Source organism: Microtus ochrogaster, chromosome 8 (genome assembly GCF_000317375.1).
Source record: "Microtus ochrogaster isolate Prairie Vole_2 chromosome 8, MicOch1.0, whole genome shotgun sequence".
NCBI lineage: Eukaryota > Metazoa > Chordata > Mammalia > Rodentia > Cricetidae > Microtus > Microtus ochrogaster.
This window is the reverse complement of record NC_022015.1, coordinates 15,702,963-15,720,752: the sequence shown is the minus strand read 5'-3', so window position 1 is coordinate 15,720,752 and position 17,790 is coordinate 15,702,963. Positions and strand designations below refer to the sequence as shown.

Sequence of the window (17,790 nt, the reverse complement as noted above, 5' to 3'; positions counted from 1 at the left end):
AAAAAAAAAAAAAAAGAATCCTGAGCTAATGGGCCAATCAGTTTTATAATTAATGTAGACCTCTGTGTGTTTCTTTGGGACTGAATGACCGGGCAGGACCAGGCGGGACAGAAAACCTCAGTCAACAACTAGATGAAGTAGAATTAACTGCATTCAATACAACAGATGCTCCACTACTAAAACAAGAAACAGATCTCTCCAACACACCATCTCCTGGACTGACAGGCAGAAAAAGCAATAATGGCTACAAGGTGCTAAATACCCCTAAAATGAAGTCCTGCCAGTCATCAGAGCTGGTCTAGATCTAACAGTCTCAGTGACAGCATTATTTCCAGTCACTGGGCCCTGAGGTTGAACGCTTCAGCAATGTGCAGCAGGACAGAAAGAGAGCGTGATGATGCTGACCAAATGATGCTTATACTGCTGTACAATGTAGGCTCCTATGCTATATCTCAGTCCCAAACCAAACAATTCAAATCAACTTAAAGATGTGAGCAAGATCAAACTCTCAAGGAAGCAAAAGTCATCATTTTACAAGTTCCAAAGTATGGTGTTTAAATAAGATCACATTTGCATATATCTTCAAGACTGGGCATTTCCCCCTCTTTTGGCATAGCCTAATTCCAAAGAATCAGTTTGCATCACTTTTTGGTGTTATTCTCACTCAAATCTCCTTTTTGGCCCCCAAAGAAATAAAACCTTTCATTGCCTAGAAAAAAAAAAGATACAAGAATTAGTGACACTAGATTTGAACTAAACGACACTAAGTCAATCTACCTGGTCTGTTACAGAAAGAACTAAGGACACTGTTCCAGCACCATGAAGAACTGATCCTGGAACACTGGTGTGAACATCTGTAGACAGACACAAAGAGTAATTGTAAGTTATCCAGAGGTAGGGAAACGGCAGTCACCACATAATTACCATTGTTTCGATCTGAGTTACTACTTCTTCACCTCAAAACAACTGGCAATGTACAATTAACTCTCCTCACTACAGAACACATACCAAGACAGTAGTAAAATCAGATTAACTTAAGCCATCTAACGCAAGGCAAAACAACTGACCCACAATTTCAAAGGCAAGTGGCACCAGCTGGTTTTTAGGTTTTCACCTTTCATTGGAATGTGTCCAAAATCCCCCAAACCTTAAACAAACTGACTGGCACCAGAGGTCAAAAGGCCAACACAGCTCCAACGCTCCAAATTCACTTAGATTTAGTTCATTTCCCAAACTTAATTATTGGTCAATGTAGGGGGGGTTAAGGGCTTCTCCTGTGTTCAAGTCCCCCCCGCCCCGCTGTCAAAAGGTAGGCTCTAAACTGGCTGATGAAACGTCAGCCTAGACAGTATTTACATACTTGAGTTGTAATGAACCATCGAACTGACCAGAAACAGTGGACTCCTTAACACCAAAAGCACTGCATGCCCAGCAGCAGTGCATGAAGTCAGGGGCAAGCTCTTTAACCTGGGCCTAAGCCATAGACGTGTACACCACGCCAGGTCCTAACAGTTGCAAGTCAATGACAGTTCACATTAGTCATTTACTTGCAAAGGAAGATTTGCTGTTAGCATTCCAATAACAAGGTGTGTACCTTCCTTACCCTAGGACAACACCGAAAGCTCTACCCAAGTTAGTCCTGAGGAGCCACCACAGGCCGTAGAGCACTAGAACCTAAACCAACTTCACCATTTCTAATCTGTCTTCAACAAACACCAAAAAGTTTCATTTACCATTTGTAAGACTGCGTTTACTACAGTCTAAGCAACATTTCTGTGTCTCAACTGCCTGGCTCACAGGACTGATTCAATCAGAGAATACTCCCGTCACTTCTGTGAGGCTGAGAAGGAAAAAAAAATATTCTTTCCATTTTTGCCTACTGTGATACAGCTCAGAAGGGCCAAATCAAGGCGACAACTTGATTAGGCCTCTCAAGTGGACAATCTGTCCAAGGTAAGGTTGAACTGGAGATGAATGCCCCCAACTGAAAGCAAAAGTAGACTACATATACCTGAGTTACATGCCAATCCAAAGATGGTGACATAGTGGAAATGCTGCCCCCCTAAAAAAATAAAATAAAATCTAATGTGATCCAGAGGGAACTTTTAGCTCCAACCTACCTCTCGGAATATTCTTACTCACCAGGAGGCCCAGGCAAGAGAGGAACTATTGCAACACAAATGCTGCCTCTCCACAAAAGAAAAAAAAATGTAAAACTCATATCTAGATGGTCATTTGTAGAGCAACATATTATTAGCACGTGCCCAATCCTTCAACCCCAAGTCACACAGAGATGGAAGATGTCTATACTAACACACATTTAGAGTACTTATTACACAATTTTAAATAGTAGCATGTACAGCCATGTATTTTATGGGAACAGGTGTGTCCTCAATTGAACATCCTGCTTATTCCTAAACACATAGCCAAAGTGACCACTGCTGCCCTCTTTATTATTCTCGGCTGGGTGAGCTGCTTTTGTTTTTAATTATAATAGTCCAACAGAACCTGCAAAGATAATGATAAAGGCCCAGGAAAGGTAGCAAAATTAAACAAAATGAGTTTTTCTATTTCTTCCTCCCTACTCATATTTTGTCTACCTGAGCCCCAAAACTCCACTTCTCTGACCCTATTTCATGCGACCTTTCACTCACTGGACTTACACTCCACCCCCACGCTCTTCTCCCCAGTCCCTAGAACTTGCCAACTTCATTCCAGCCAGTTTCCTAAACCTCCAAGATTCTTCCCTTCATCTCTGCACGGCTGGCTCCTTTTCTTTAAAGTTCTGCTTAAAGTGTCACCTCAGGAAGGCCTCCCTTCCCTGCATCCCAGTCACCTCCTAGCCCATCACTCATTGTCTTCAGCATTTAATCAAAATCAGATCTGCTTATTTATCTCCCACTCTGAAAAACTCCGTGACAGTGGACTTTTTGCTTGTGTTCACTTTTGTACACCTAGTGTCTGAAACACTGGCTAGTACTTATAGCCAGTCTTAATTGGATGAATTTTGAATTTTTCATTCAATGGTAAACTAGGTTCCAATGAATGAATGTAAGACTAGAGATAATCCTTCTGTTTCTGTAAACCATCTACCATAAGTGTACAATTGGGGCATTAAGTATTCTGTTTGATCAGGCCTGGAGGCCCTCATAAATATGATGGGACTCTCTTCCAGCATCAGAAGAACATCTGTTATGATCACCCGAGTGATACTACACACCCAATTCGATGACAAGGTAAAACATATGCACTTTCTAGTCAAATATGTACCACTATTTCTTAAAGCATAAAGTTTCTTAGAAGACAGTTCCATAATCAACAGAGAATTTCATTTTTAAAAAATGTATCAGCTGCAAAAAAGAACACTTAACACTTCACTCTGAAATCTCTATGACAGGCTAGAAGAGGCACTGCTTATTCTGTGGTGGTTTTTGTTTGTTTTTTAAACAATATGAAAGAGATCTTTCCAATTATTCTTTCTTCAAACATTTGCATTTGGAATTTGTATTCTGCTAGAAACAAAACTACAAACCACACTGTCTCCTATACACAAAGCATTAGCTAAATAAGATAAAAATCAGCACAAGTCAATTGTCACTGAAGACGAGTGTGCCAGACACACAGATGGAGAAAGAGATAAAGAGCTATTGTCCAATTGTAGAAACAACAACAAGAAAAAGTAATATGGGGTTTTCTGTTCTCAGAAGTGCATCATGAAGTGTGGGTGGAGAGAAATACAGAAATCCAGAATTAGCCTAACATCAAATCATTTTGGGAAAGAGTTGACACCATGTAAATTCCTCACACATAAAGTATTTGGAGCCAGAGATCTTGATTCCTGGGCTATGATGCCATTTATGCTTCCTTGCAAGAGGTCTGGAATTCCAGTATCCATAAAAGAAAACGCTCATTAGGACCGGGAGCCAGGCGGTGCTGTGAGGTACTCCCCAGTGTGACACAGACCAGAACTGAAGTACTACAAAGCTTGCAGTTAGGAGCTGGGATAGAGGCTGAACACAAAATTCAAAAGAGGTAACCAAGGTACTAAGTGCCACAAAGGGGACAGGGTGACCAGACTGCCACTCAACCACAGAGAATGAAAGTAGAAACAGGGGTGTGTATGGGGAGGATAAGAGGTGGGGATGGAAAAAACAAGACATTTGTCACCCCGTCCCACTTCCTAAACAGGATATAGGCAAAGCCTCCAGCCCCATTACCTCAGGCACAGATGGTTATCGTTTGTAGCAAAGGTGCCCAGAAAGGCCTTCAGGTCTGAGCCCCTTAATTCCAGGGCTGTTAACGATTACAGAGAGGGATGGGGGTGGGGAGGAAAATCAGGGAGGGAGCTGGAGATTCACCCGCCACCTCCCCTTTGGGCTCCTACCTCACGGCTCTTACCCTGGACTTTCAGTTCAGTGTCTGCAGCCCCTTCCCACAGCATCTACGACCCCAGGTCCCCAGGCCCGGGATTGAGGGGTGCTGGCGATGGGCAGGCAGGGACAGTAGGTAAGTTTTCTGAGCCTTGCGCGCTTGACACGCCACAGGCTCCCCTCACAGCCTCTTCTTCCAGAGGGACCAGTCCAGACAAGGCGCTGATTTGCACTCCTCCCCTTCCACCACCACCCCCTTTCTCGAAGGAACCGAACCCCCGCCCCTTCATCTCTCAATGCTCCCCCTTTTCCTCAGCTCCCTCCCCCCGCTCCAAACTCACAGCTGCTCCAGAGGTTCCTCCAGTCAAACCCTTTCTGGAAACGACGGCGGCCCGGCGGGTCCAAACCACCTACCATCCCCGCTTGCGTTTCCAGGCTCCCTACCCCCGCCGCCGCCGCCTTTTCTGCCACCGCGGCCGCCGCCTCCTCCTCATCTGCGGCCCACCGGCGGCGGCCGCCCCGAAGCCCCGCCCCCTCCATTGCCTCCTGCATCATCACTTCCGGTAACCCCGCCAGCCGCTGGCTCCAGGAGGGAGAGAATGGGAGAGGGGCGGGGACGGGAGTGAGGCGGGTAACGTCACGACGTACACGAAGACGTCCGAAGCCGTCTCCAAGTAAGGGCAAGGAGGGGAGCGGCGGAGGGTGGGCTAGGAGGAGCTGGGCCAGGCCATTTTCTAACTGGAAATGGGGGAAGGGGCTAACGAAGGGGTGAAGGGGAAAGCAGGAGGGAGAAGTTGGCTGTTGTTGAGTGCTGCGGGGAGTGGTCTAGAGCTGGAAGTTTGGGGCGGTTTGAGACGACCTCTGACCTGGGCCTCATGCTCCCACAGCGGTCCGCCCGGTGGTTTGGCCCGGCCTGGCCTACCGGACCGGCTGGATGGAGCTCGGTGTGGCCAAGGCTCGGCCGAGCTCCTGGCACCGCCTCCTCCCAGCCCGCTCCTGTGGGTGGGGGAAGGCAGGACTGACGCAGAGTGAGTGTAAGGATGGAGACGCCGGCTCCAGTCGCGGGGGACTGGGGAAAGGGGTTGGCTCCCCTGGAGCAGAGATGAGCTGAGGGTGTGGGGTTGCTAGGAGACCGCGCCTGTGTGACCCCAGCCTCGCGAGGGCGGCTCGGTGTCATCGCTGCTGGCCTCGGGAGACCTGCCTAAGAGAAGTGGCACGTGGGCGAGACCTGGCATGGGACCTTTCAGACTTTTAGAATGTAAATGGAAGGCGACAGGGGCAGTTCTAGGAGGCTGAAGAAGTGCCTGCCTTATGAAGAGCCACCCAAACGAACCCGGATGTAGGAGTCAGACTTCAGGTGACAATGAAGGCTGGTTTCAGTACAGATGAGCAAACGAGAAAAAGAAGGAAGCTTTGTCCTGAACTTATCTTTAATAAGTAAATGAGCGCGAAGATGAGTAAATGCCCCGAAGGCTGGACGGAGTGGAGAGAAGGCCTTTTTCGGGGTTTAAGAGGGAGAGAGAACGGGAGAAGATGTCTGGGTGAGAAAAGTGCCAAAGGGATAACGCTGGGAACAAAAGGCAGAAAAGATTGAAGCCTTTCTTGGGTTTGGCCTTTGTGTTACCATTTCCTGGAGCATAGTGATTGACCAGAGCTTATTTATATTTTTTGAAATTGCTGCTGGATAGAGAAGACAGACCTAGTAAGAGGCTGTTGCTGATGCCCTGGGAGAGGTGGCAGTGGTGTTGGATAAAGAAAATTGATTCAGAATTTATTTGGGAGCTTGCGCATGCCGGACTGACAGCTGAGTTGGATATGAAGTGTGTGGGAGAGGGTGGAACCAGAGATGTCTCCCTAGAGAAAACAGTTTGAAAAGGAATAGCTTAAGTTCTCTTGAGCGTATTGCGAAAGTCATTTTATGGCCCGATTAAAGATGTCCAGAAATGAGATACCCAAGTTGGAATAAAAGTCATGAATGGAGATAACAAATGTAGAGCTAGGAATGGGAAGTAGACAGGGGGGTTCACGACTTCCTTAGGCCTTCTCACATTTAAAGACCACCCAGAAGGGGTAGAAGCCTATAGGAAGCTCAACAACAGTAACACCTCAAACAATAGGATCAGCCCTCACGATCAGCGAGTCATCCCACGAAGGCCTGACTCCATCTTCCAGCTCTCTCAGCTGTCGGTGCTTTTGGACTTGTATACAATAATTCATGTGCATTATCTGATTTCTTGCTAAACGTTGGTTCACACGTTTGTCTTCCCAAGACTGCTTCCTCGTTTTATCTTCGTGGCTCCTAATACAGAGACTTTCCCATGGGGTCCAACAATTTTACTGTATCTGGGTAGGAACACCTTATAAGACACTAGTCTTAGAATTCTTTTGTTGTTTTGTTTTGTTTTTGAGACAGAGGTCTCTGTAACAGCCCTGGCTGTCCTAGAACTTAACTCACTCTTTTAGACCAGGCTGGCCTCAAACTCAAAGAGATCCACCTGCCTCTGCCTTGAGAGTGCTGGAATTAAAGGTGTGGGCTACCACTCGTGGCTCTGCTCAACCTTGGAATCCTTTTTTTGTTTGTTTTTACATTCCAACCAAAGTTTTCCCTCTTCCTGCCCCCCCCCCCAGCTTCCCCCTAGACCCCATCCACTCCTCTTCTACTGTTTCTTTTCAGATATAGGCAGGCATCCCATGGTATATCAAGTGAGACTAGGTCCCTCCTCTTCTATTAAGGATGGATAAGACACTCCTGTAGGAGGAATGGGTCCCAAACGCAGGCAACACAGAGACATCCCTTACTCTTCCTATTAGGGAGTCTCTCAAGAAAACCAAGCTGCACAACTGTCACATATGCAGAAGACCTAGATCAATCCCAGGCAGGCGCTCTGGTTGTCATTTGGTCTCTCTGAGCCCCTATGAGCCTGAGTTTGTTCGTTCTGTGGATTTTCTTATGCCCTTGTCATCACTGGGTCCTACAATCCTTCCTCTCTGTTTTCTGCAGGATTCCCAGAGTTCTGTCTAGTGTTTGGCTGTGGGTCTGCATCTGTTTTCATCAGTTGCTGGATGAAGCCTCTATGAATATAGCAGAATATCCTTAGGGATCATTTCATTGACTTTTCCCCCTCATTTATGTTTGGTTCTATCTTAGATCTCTGGGATATCCCACCTCTGGGTCCTGGCCTCTGGAAGGAGCTCCCTCTTGGCATGGATGCCAGTCATTAGTAGATCACTCCCACAGTTTCTGTTCTGTTTTTACCTTAGCACATTTTGTAGGCAGGACAAATTGTAAGTCAAAGGGTTAGAGGCTGAGCTGGTGTCCCAGCCCTCCACTGGTTACAGGAGCTAGCTGGTTCACAGCTTTGGGAGTCTTACAAAGGGAGTTCTGTCCCTGCTGTGCAGATGGCACTGCCATTGTAGTGAATCCCAATGGAAAGGGCATCAGCAGAATCAGAAGGCCTGGGTTTCATTCTTGCATCTGCAGCTAATAGGGTGGCCTTGGAAAAGGTCCTTCTCTTTGAGCTGATAGGGTTGGCCTAGATTAAAAGTTGCAGGCTGGCAAGACAGATAATGCCTGCAAACATATTGTTCAGTCTGAAGCATGATTTAAATTCTTGGTTTTTTTTTTAAAAATCTGCTTGCCAGTTTTTAAAACTTGAACATCAGAATCCAGATTGTTGGCTTCATTTGAAAAACTGGACAGTCAACACCACCAGTCTGAAGTTCCTAGAGAGCCCTACACGGCTGCAGCCAAAGCTTGCCCTTTGTGTCTTATGTCCCAAGTCGGCCAGAGCTTCTCTCCTTACTTCCACTCCCAAAGCGACATTTGATTTGTAATTGACTTAACTGTGCTATCCGTATGTAGCTACTAGTCACATGCAACTAAATAACAGTTCCTTCAACACATATTCCAGATGTCCAGTAGCTGTGTGTGGCTAGTCTCTGCCCTGTTGGATAGAACAGATGGAAGAGTTTGATCATAGAAAGTTCTTTTGTTTAGTGTTGGATTGAAGCACTGACAGAATTTAAGAACTGTGGGTGCCAATCATTCCACACAAATAAAGCCCGGCAGTCACTGTTCCTGCTCTCGAAACAGCCCAGTAAGGAGCTCTTGGAGCTCCTGAGTAAACTGGGAGCATGGGGACTATGGAAGAGAGTAGAGGGGGAGGGGGAACAGAGAAAAATATATAGCTCAGTAAAAACAATTTAAAAAAACAAAAAGCTCTTGGGTCCTACAAATAAAGCTGCTCATTTGATAACTAGAGAGTCCTTGGAGAATGTTCTGGAAACATGGTCCCCCATGCATAATACTGTTAGGTTTCTAATAGTTGGGTGTAGAGTCAGGTGCAGCAGATCTCCAGCTGTGCCCAGTGTTGTCCCCCAAAGCCCTTTTTGTTTGTTTGTTTGTTTTGCTTTAAGACAGGGTTTCTCTCTGTAGCCTTGGCTGACCTACAATTTGCTCTGTAGAAGGCTGACCTTGAACTTCTGAGTGCTGGGGTTAAAGGTGCGCAACACCACGCCTGCATCCACCAAAGCTTTTTTGCAGTTTTCTAACCAGTTTCTTAGAAGAATGTTACAAAACAGGAATTTAAGTTACTGTTCGGGCGCTCTGGCTTCCCTACTTGCTATGAAGGGTTGACAATACTGGCTAGAGTAGTATGAATGAGTCTCTAACATTGGCTTGTTCCCAGGCCTCCCATGTATCTCTCACACAGCTGACTTTGGGTAACTAAAAGGCCTCTGGCTAACCCTTGTCTTTGTTCTTAAAATATGCTGGCACATGCCTATAATCCCAGCATTCTGGTGTAACATTTTAGTGAAGAATAATATACCCATTTATTTTGAAATGAGGAACGATAAATTGATTTCCACTTAGAAGTTCTACCTTGAATAGGAAAGTATAAGTTGCTTGGTTGATTAATATCTCTCTCTTGCAATTCTGGGTTGTTCTTATGTATGTAGATAATCCAGGGCTGTCATGATACACTGATGGTTCCCAACAGAAAAATAATTTCAATTTTTTAATGATGTGATAACAATACAAACTATACCTTGAATTTTAATCTGTTCCTGAGCTGGAAATAGTCCCAGTGTTGGTCAGCAGCTCCCAGGCCGGTCCCAGTCAGGACCCAGCACTATCCGCAATCAAAGAACATCTGCCTTTAGGGTGCACGTTTGCCGCCTATTGCTTTGTTTAGGGTAGCTCTTTTAGAAATTTTTCTGGTATGAATATTTTAAATTTCCCCTTTGTTCTGATGACTTCCCATGTTTTAGGATCTAACCTAATTTCATTTTCTCTTTGTATTATCTACCTCTTTCCCTGAGCCCATCTCTTATACGCCATATTCTTGTAATTTTTTTGTATAAAAAAATGCTGTTTCAGAGAATTGTTGTGGTATGAAGTACACCGAATGAACATATCCTGAGAATTGCACAACTATGTGGTATCACTTCCCTTTTCAGATTCTAATAACCAAAAGCTAAATCTAGGACAGGAAACAGTCGTGTGTGTGTGTGTGTGTGTGTGTGTGTGTGTGTGTGTGTGTGTGCATGTGTGTAGGGGCTGGAAGCTGGGGGACCAGGGACCTGTGGGGCACAGTTTGGCTTGAAGATTGTTCAATTGTGACAATAAAGTCATTCAGTGTATCAGTGTCTAACACAAAAGCAGGGACTAGAAAAGCCCCAGGAGAAAAGAGCACTGACAGTAAAGAGCTAGAAAGAGATAAAGGAAGAGACATAGGAAGGAAAGCTTAGTGCTGGCACCTGCATTACATTTCCAGTAAGAAGCACACGTTGCGGTCTGGAGATAAGCAGTGTTTCCAGCAGGGTTATTTACTCATACCCAAGAACAATAGCCCTTTACTGCACAGGGATTATTAATGATGAGAGGGAAATAGCTTTAGGAAAATCCATTATTACCACAAAGCAACGAATTCACCAACAGGTTACATACTTTTCCATTCTCTGCAGACAGAGCTTACCATAGATAAAAGGCCTCACTACTCGAATTTCCTCCTATTCAGGTAGCTTGTGCGGTTACTTCCTAGTTCTAAGTGTTTTAATGGAGTAGCTCATAAATAATCCTTACAATTCTGAAGAATGTTCTGTGGTTGCATATTATATTTTAAGAGACCGAGGCACCAGTAAAGCTTTGTGGTACAAACCTATGATCTCAGCTGCCCTTGAGGAACAAAAGTTCAGGGCTCTTCTTGGGTTCAAGACCAGTTTGGGCAACTTGGTGAGACTGTACCTCAAAATGAAAAGTAAAAGGACACTGAGGGACATAATTCAGTATTGAAGTGTATGCCCTGTGTGTGCAAGGCTTTGCATGTGCAATCCCTAGCGCTGCCAAAGAAGAAACTCTTGTACGCTCTTAAGAAACTGAGGCTCAGGCTGAACCCAGTGAAAGTGATTATTTGGGCATTATCAAAGGCATTTCAGGCCTGGAAATGGTGCTGCACACCTTTGATCCCAGCACTCAGGAGGCAGGCAGAGCCAGGGGATCTCTGTGAGTTTAAGGCCAGCCAGAACATAGCAAGTTCCAGGACAGCCAGAGCTACATAACAGAGACACCCTGTCTCAAAAAAAACAAAGAAACAAACAAAAAACTGCATTTTAATTCCAGCATTCAGGAGGCAGAGGTAGGCAGAACTCTTGAGTTCAAAGCCAGCCTGATCTAAAGAGTGAGCTCCAGGACAGACAGAGAAACCTTGTCTTAGGAAAAAAAGAGGTGAGGGTTGTATCATAGGTATAAGCCTTAAAGTACTCTCTTTAGAACTATAAGCCTCCCCCCAAACAGCACTGAATTGTTTTCGGTGCCCTGAGAACTTTTTGTTAAAATTAGTTTACTAGAATATGGTAGGGTTGGAGCGTATGCAAGCCATAGCACGTATGTGGACACTGGAAGATGCTTTGTGGAGTCCGTTCTCTCCTCTCACCTCGATGGGAGGTCCAGGGATCAGATTTGGGTTGTCAGACTTGTACAGCAGTGTTCTCACCTGCTGAGCCATCTCTGGCCCAAGCTCTGGGACCTTAATTGGGACTGTTCTCCAGATGCTATCAGATATATATATATATATATCTCAGGATGAGAATGAATATTGCTGATGAACCATTCTTTGTCATGTCCCAATTGTGTATCAGGCCTAGAAGTGTAAGGAACGAGACTCTCTCTGGTCCTCATGCCTTCACTGCCTTTCTCCATACAGTCACAAACAATGAAAGAAGAAAGGTCCATTCAGATAGAAACCCAGCTCAGTGTGTAAAGGCTCCTGCCACCAGACCTGACAGCCTGAGTACCGTCCCTAGGATGTACATGGAGGAGAGAATTGGTTCCCACAAGTTGTGCTCTGACTTCCACGTGCACATCGGTATGCATGTGCCACCACATGTATGTACATACACACAAAATAAATAAAATTAGAGTGTGGTGGGTATCTGTGAGGGATGTGCCCAGGGACACTGCCATGGTCCCTGCATTAGAAAGAGGCAATGATAGGAGACCAAGAGATAGGCAGAGAAAGCAGCAGGTGAGCAAAAAAGAGGATATTTTGGTTGTGTGATTTGGAGGCTTCACAAGGCACGTAGGGGTGCCTTACCTAAAGAGGCAGAGGAGCAGAACTGGTTTCATCTGGATAAATTTCACAGCCTTCCTCAGCCCCACCCCAAGTTATAGAGAGGGAAGTTTTGATTCTAATGTGCTGTGATGAGGGGAAAAATAATAAATCCTAGAGTCAGGTCTTTCTTAAAAGAAATGGAATAGGCCAGGCAGTGGTGGCGCATGCCTTTAATCCCAGCACTTGGGAGGCAGAGGCAGGTGGATTTCTGTGAGTTCGAGGCCAACCTGGTCTACAAGAGCTAGTTCAGTAGTTAGGGCTCTGACACAGAGAAACCTTGTCTCCAAAAACAAAAACCAAAAAAAGAAAAAAGAAAAGAAAAGAAGAAATGGAATAGACTTTTCTTTTTACCTCATAGGGCTTGAAAGTTAGGCTGATTGGCCCTTTCTCCTTTTCCTTTTTGTTCCTTCTGTTTCTGCTGCAGCAGTTTTTATTCAGGAAAGCAAAGCCTCAGAGACTCTAGTAGCTGGAATTTTGACATTCTTGAGACCAGAGTCATACTTCTATAAACTTCATCTGCAGAAGGGAAATTGTCTTTTGAACTCCTCAATGGGAACTGGAGAAATGTTGGGTTAAAAGCAATGCCCTTGCAGAGGACCCGGGTTTGGTTCCAGCAGCCACACAACTCACAACCACCCTTAAATCTAGTCCAGGGGATCCCATTCCTCTTCTGACCTTGCACTCACTCTGTGCACATTCACACACTCAGGTACACACATACACAGACTCTTTTTTTTAAACTCTTTAATGTTGGTGCTGCAGTGAGCTTTCCGAAGTACTCCAGAGATGAAACTGTGAAGCTGATGAGGCCTCGCGCTAACAAACCTGTCTGTAAACTAGATTGGAACACACCCAGGGCCTAGGCATGACTTAGAGGATGTTTCTGGAGCCTCCCCAGGTCCCTTGACTATATTCAAATCCTTTACAGCCAATAGCAAAATGAGCACATGGTTTCAGGTGTTTTGTTTATTTCTTGATTGATCACTGCCCATTGTAAGTCCCCATTACTGACTCCAAAATTAAAACAGAAAAGCTTGTGGTCAGACAAGGAAAAAAATCACTCAACTTTTGAGGCTCTTCATCTTGACTCTCCTGTCACTCAGCTGACATTAGGCAAATGTGACATTTCAACCTCTGTAAGAGAGTTGAGCTCGGCAGTGGTGGTGCACACCTTTAATCCCAGCACAAGGGAGGTGGGGGCCAGCCTGGTCTACAGAACTAGTTCAGGGGACAGCTAGGGCTGTTACACAGAGAAACCCTGTCTTGAACAATGAAAAGAGAGTGAGGGAAGGCTAAGTAGCTATGGTACCGCTCGGCTCCAGCACGTTTAACAATGTAAAGCAGACCTTGTTGCTCCCATTCGCTCCACAGACGTCAGTGTCTCCCTTTCCCTTTAACTGCAGACTTCTTCCCAGGCCTGCTCTCCCATCAGTGCTGAATTGTGTTGTTCTGTGCCCCCACCAAGTCCTCACTTGCATTCACATTAACTTTGCCCTTGGCCTACCCCAGAGCCTTGCTCCTGCTGCCCCCTTCCCTGCACCACTCTCCCTTAACTTCCTGTTATTAGTCTCCTTCATGCCGTTCAGAGCTCCAGACAAATATATTGACCCCCCAAAGGTCTTCCATTTCTGATTGTTTCATTCAAAACACATTACTGCCTCTACCATTAGAAGATAAGATATCCCCAGACCCACGTGGTCATGACATGGTGGGCATATCCAGTAAACGCTGGGTGGATCAATAAATGGGCTCCTTGGCAGAGGAGACGTAAGGCCTGCAGGATTGCAACAGTGCGGTGAGTCTTCATTTTCCTCTTCTGCGATGCCAGCTTCCCTTGGACTCGGAGGGATTATCACAGAGAACTGAAGAGCAGAACATTTCAACCAGGGGCACAGTCTACTCTTAAGGGAATTGGTGCATTAAAGGCTTTTAAAGAAGTAACGGGCAACTGGATATTTTATAAAACATACTAAGGTCCAAAATACTCACTTCCATAGCTCTTTGTATGGGAAGATAATAGAATTATATGGCTTCTTTTAATGGAATTATTTAGCTTCCTTTGTTATAATTACTAAACCCTTTAAAGCATGCAACAGATATCCAACAACAATTTATCAAGATCAGGCAGCTTATTTAGTTACTAACAACTTGGGCTCTTACTCCAGATTGTAGGGTTTGAATACTGGCCCTCCCTATTTCTAGCTGTATGACTTTGGACACACTTCTTTTTTTTTTTTTTTTTTTTTTGGAAAAATGCTTTAAAGTGTTTTAATGATCGGGGGGGGGGGCAGAAGCAAAGAAGTCACTCCATGGCCAATGCTGTGTGTTTCTTCTTTCCAGTGCTCACACTGGTAGAGGGATCCTGCATGAACTGGCACCAGCTGACTGCCTTGGCTGTCAGTCGAGCGCACAGTCTCTGTTCGGCCGTGGTAGAAGTATCTTGTCATAGCCATTTCATAGCAGCAGCCAGGGCTAGGGCGTTCTGGAGCTGCTTCATCAGTTCGCCAAGGTTAACGTGGGCATCGGGCAAGTCCATCTTATTAACTGCCAAGAGTGCAGGTTTTATCTGCAGTTCCTCTTTGTATAACTTCAATTTCTTGCATGTCTTCTAGAAAATTGACAATGTTCTTCAATGTTAAGGTCTTCCCAAATGTATCCTATAGTAGTTAGGCTCCTGAAGGTCTCCAACATCACATCCTTGTAGAGATTTTTCTGGGAAGGATTCAGCAAATTCCACTCTTCTTGAGTGAAGTTGATGTGCACATACATCATCATAGGTCACTGCCATGTTGTGCTTCTCCATTTTGCCAAAGTCCTCAGCTCATCATCTCTCTGCAACAGCAACTGCACCTGAGAACAGGAATCCACTGGCGGCAGCTCCTCTGCAAAGCCAAGACTCTGGACACACTTCTTAATCTCTCTTTATATCAGGGTCTTCCTTTGTAGAATGAGAAGTACCAGCTGCCTCCAGAATTGCTATGATGTTCACAGAGTTGTATGGAAAGCACCTTGTAGAGTGGGAAGCCAGGTAAATGCAAAGCAAATGTAGCTATTGTTACTGTAATGAACAAGACAAAGTTCCTGCTCTCCAGGAGTTAGCAGAAAAATCTAGGACAAAAAAGATGCAAAATAACTGCAGAAGAGCAATCAGTGGTGGCTTATGCTAGGCCCTAGGGAGAGAGTGCTCTGGGAATAGTTGGTAGTAAATTAGGTACCTCTTGTGAGGAGCAATAATTAGCAGGAAAGAGGCATTTGAGTGGAAGGGTGAGCTAAGACAAGCTTAACTATGTACCTTTGACTGACCTGGTACTCACACTGTAGCAGATTGGCCCGAGACTTAGGGCAGTCCTCCTGCTTCAGCTTCTGAATGTCGGAATTACAGGTACGCATACAGTACTCTGGTTTGGATTTTTCTGAATATATTTATTCATAGCCTACCTAAATCACACAAAAAAATCTTTTTCATGGGTGTGATGGGTCATTCCAGTATATATTAATGACAACTAATAAATTTATTATGTATCTAAAATCACCTGTACAATCATATTTTGAGATATGTGCACTGGGGCCTTCTCTGAAAATGTGTCAGACTTGTATAGAATATGCATTTCATCGCCGTGCTCTGCGTACGCAGGCAGTATGACTTTTACAAAAGAAGCCACCTTCCAAGTCACAACTACTCCATCACATTTTTTTTCCTCTTCCATCCTGGGATTTGGAAGTTAAAGAGATGAAAAGGAGCAAATATTTCAAGTAGTGTCAAGAATAAATGTCATAGAACTTAAAGAAATTCCTTAAGACTAGACTTCCTGACCATTTAAAGTTCTGACTTCTAAACCAAATAGTCCTTAAGGGGAATCCCCGCAGAATTCACTACTGTAGCCAATCAACTCTTGACCAACCAGTAAGTAAGGATAAAGGCTGTTGTATTGTATTAATCCTGAGAAGGTTGTTGGTCCCAAGCCGTTAAATCCTTGGGTAAGGAAACCTTCAGGAAGTGGCAACCATGGCAACCTGTATAAGTGCATTGCTTTCTAAGAACAAAGAGAAAAAACCCAAAAGAAAGCACTTTAATTTTTTTAAATGTAACTGACTCAGTTTGAGAATCTAAAGCTTTCTGTACCATGAAATATTTCGTGCTTTCAGGAAACATTTGTTGAAGTTCTAGTGTGTAAGCTTCCTAGGTACAGAGGATTTGGCAGTAAATAAAAGATAGTTGTAATAACTGTCCCCATAAAGATTAGAGTCCACTGGAGGAACATAGACAGACATTAACAAACCAGAACTTGAGTGATGAGGCCTAGAAAGAACAACTGTCAGGATTCTGATCATTCCTAACCCAGTGTGTGTGGCTCAGGAGAGACCAGGGAGCATGAAGGATTTTCTGAAACATCCATGTTTCCATGAGGAGCTAAAGGATGAACAGAAATTGGTCAAGTAAAAAAAAAAAAATCAGGTCAGGTGTTGTGACACCTGTTTAAGCTCAGCATGTAGAAAGCAGAGGTAGGTAGAACTCTGAGTCGCATGGCAGCCTGGTGTTTACCTAGGGTATTTTTCTTGGTATTTTCTCACTAAGGCTGTATAGTGAGACCTTGTCTTTATTTAAAAAAGAAAAGTTAGTGAAGAGGGAGCAACATAGGTATGCCCCCAAAGTCAAGAGGATCATAGTTGTCCCTGCAAAGAACTGATAGAAACCCAGTAACAAAATGACAAAAGATGCATTATTCTCTTCTTTTGATTTTCCTTCCAAGACTTAGAAGTGATAGGCTAGACCTGTTCACATATTCAGTAATAAAGACAGCTTTTGACTTTTCTCTCTGGCAGTCTTTGTGACTTGGGTTTTCTGGGTCACCTGATGTTAGAGACTCATCACCTATCTTTTCGGATTCATTTTTACAAAACACACACTAATTAAAGTATTTTCAAAATAGTCTTATTAAGTGTCAGTTGTTAGCACTCCTTACCCTGAGTAACCTAATTGCAGGTCTTGTGTGTCATGTTATGGCTTATGATCAGAGTTCTTAGAGTAGTAAAAGAAAACCAATTAAAGTCAGGCTTTGAGAAATTTGCTAGGGTTTTAATACGTTTGACCTTCGATTTCCCCTGCCAGCGTCTGAAAGTCAGGGAAGTTTCATCTGTTAGTGACAGGGAAGTAAAGCCATAGTTAGTTTGTGCTACTGCCCCTCACAGGAACTGACTCACGTATTTTCAGATGAAACCATGGAGTTTTCGGGAGAGCCAGAAACTCAGAAACCTGCTTCCCTACCAGGAAAAATGTCATCATCTCATCTGGGGTTTTATTACCCCACGATGTTCTCACTGGTTTTTATGAATTCCTTTTAAGCCTTTTTTTCTGTGAAGCGTCATTGATGGTGTTGTGCGTAACTTTGGTTCTTTAAACTTTTGGGATGGGAGAAGTGGTGTTTTCAAGCTTTTCATCAACTGGTTAAGCCTTGGTTCACTCCTTGTTGCTCAAGAATAGTCACCAGGGTCCAGTACAAAAGGAGGGGCAGTCATCTTCAAGGAAGAAATCTCTGTAAGGTGCATTCCTTGAAGGTGCTTGGAATGTGTAGATACACAAACCCAATCCTGCTCCCAGCAGCCTATAGCTGCTGGGATTCTTAAGAGCTAAGGACCATCCTATTGCATTTCAGCCTGGTAGGGAGTTGGAAATGGATTATGTGCCTAAGTGGCAGCCCTCAGCCTCCTCCCCAATCCTGATAAGCCTGTTTGAAAAAAAAAATCTCTGGACTCGTGGATGTGTTCGAGTACCTGGCTCTGCTGCTTACTCCCAGACCTGTCTTCCC

At 44.5% G+C, this 17,790-nt stretch overlaps 2 protein-coding genes across 9 annotated transcripts in view; one reads left to right on the top strand and one right to left on the bottom strand.

The window, feature by feature from the left end:
- Positions 1-5,256, bottom strand: part of Dcun1d3 (defective in cullin neddylation 1 domain containing 3) — a 41,743-nt gene extending 36,487 nt beyond the window's left edge. Inside the window, exon 1 of one of the 3 annotated variants that reach the window (XM_026781261.1) lies at positions 5,237-5,256. The gene's annotated coding sequence lies outside the window, so the exon portion shown is untranslated. Of the gene's footprint in view, positions 1-4,398; positions 4,502-4,711; positions 4,862-5,236 lie in introns of those variants that run through there. The other 2 variants (XM_005351162.3, XM_013347729.2) reach the window with 2 other exon arrangements.
- The window catches only part of Lyrm1 (LYR motif containing 1), a 22,940-nt gene continuing 10,118 nt past the window's right edge, over positions 4,969-17,790 (top strand). Inside the window, exon 1 of one of the 6 annotated variants that reach the window (XM_005351161.1) lies at positions 4,969-5,044. Coding sequence is in view for 4 of the 6 variants with exons in the window: in XM_013347732.2 (XP_013203186.2) it covers positions 5,305-5,404 (100 nt within the window). In the remaining 2 variants the exon portion in view is untranslated. Of the gene's footprint in view, positions 5,045-5,253; positions 5,912-14,660; positions 15,366-17,790 lie in introns of those variants that run through there. The other 5 variants (XM_026781263.1, XM_013347732.2, XM_005351160.3 and 2 more) reach the window with 5 other exon arrangements.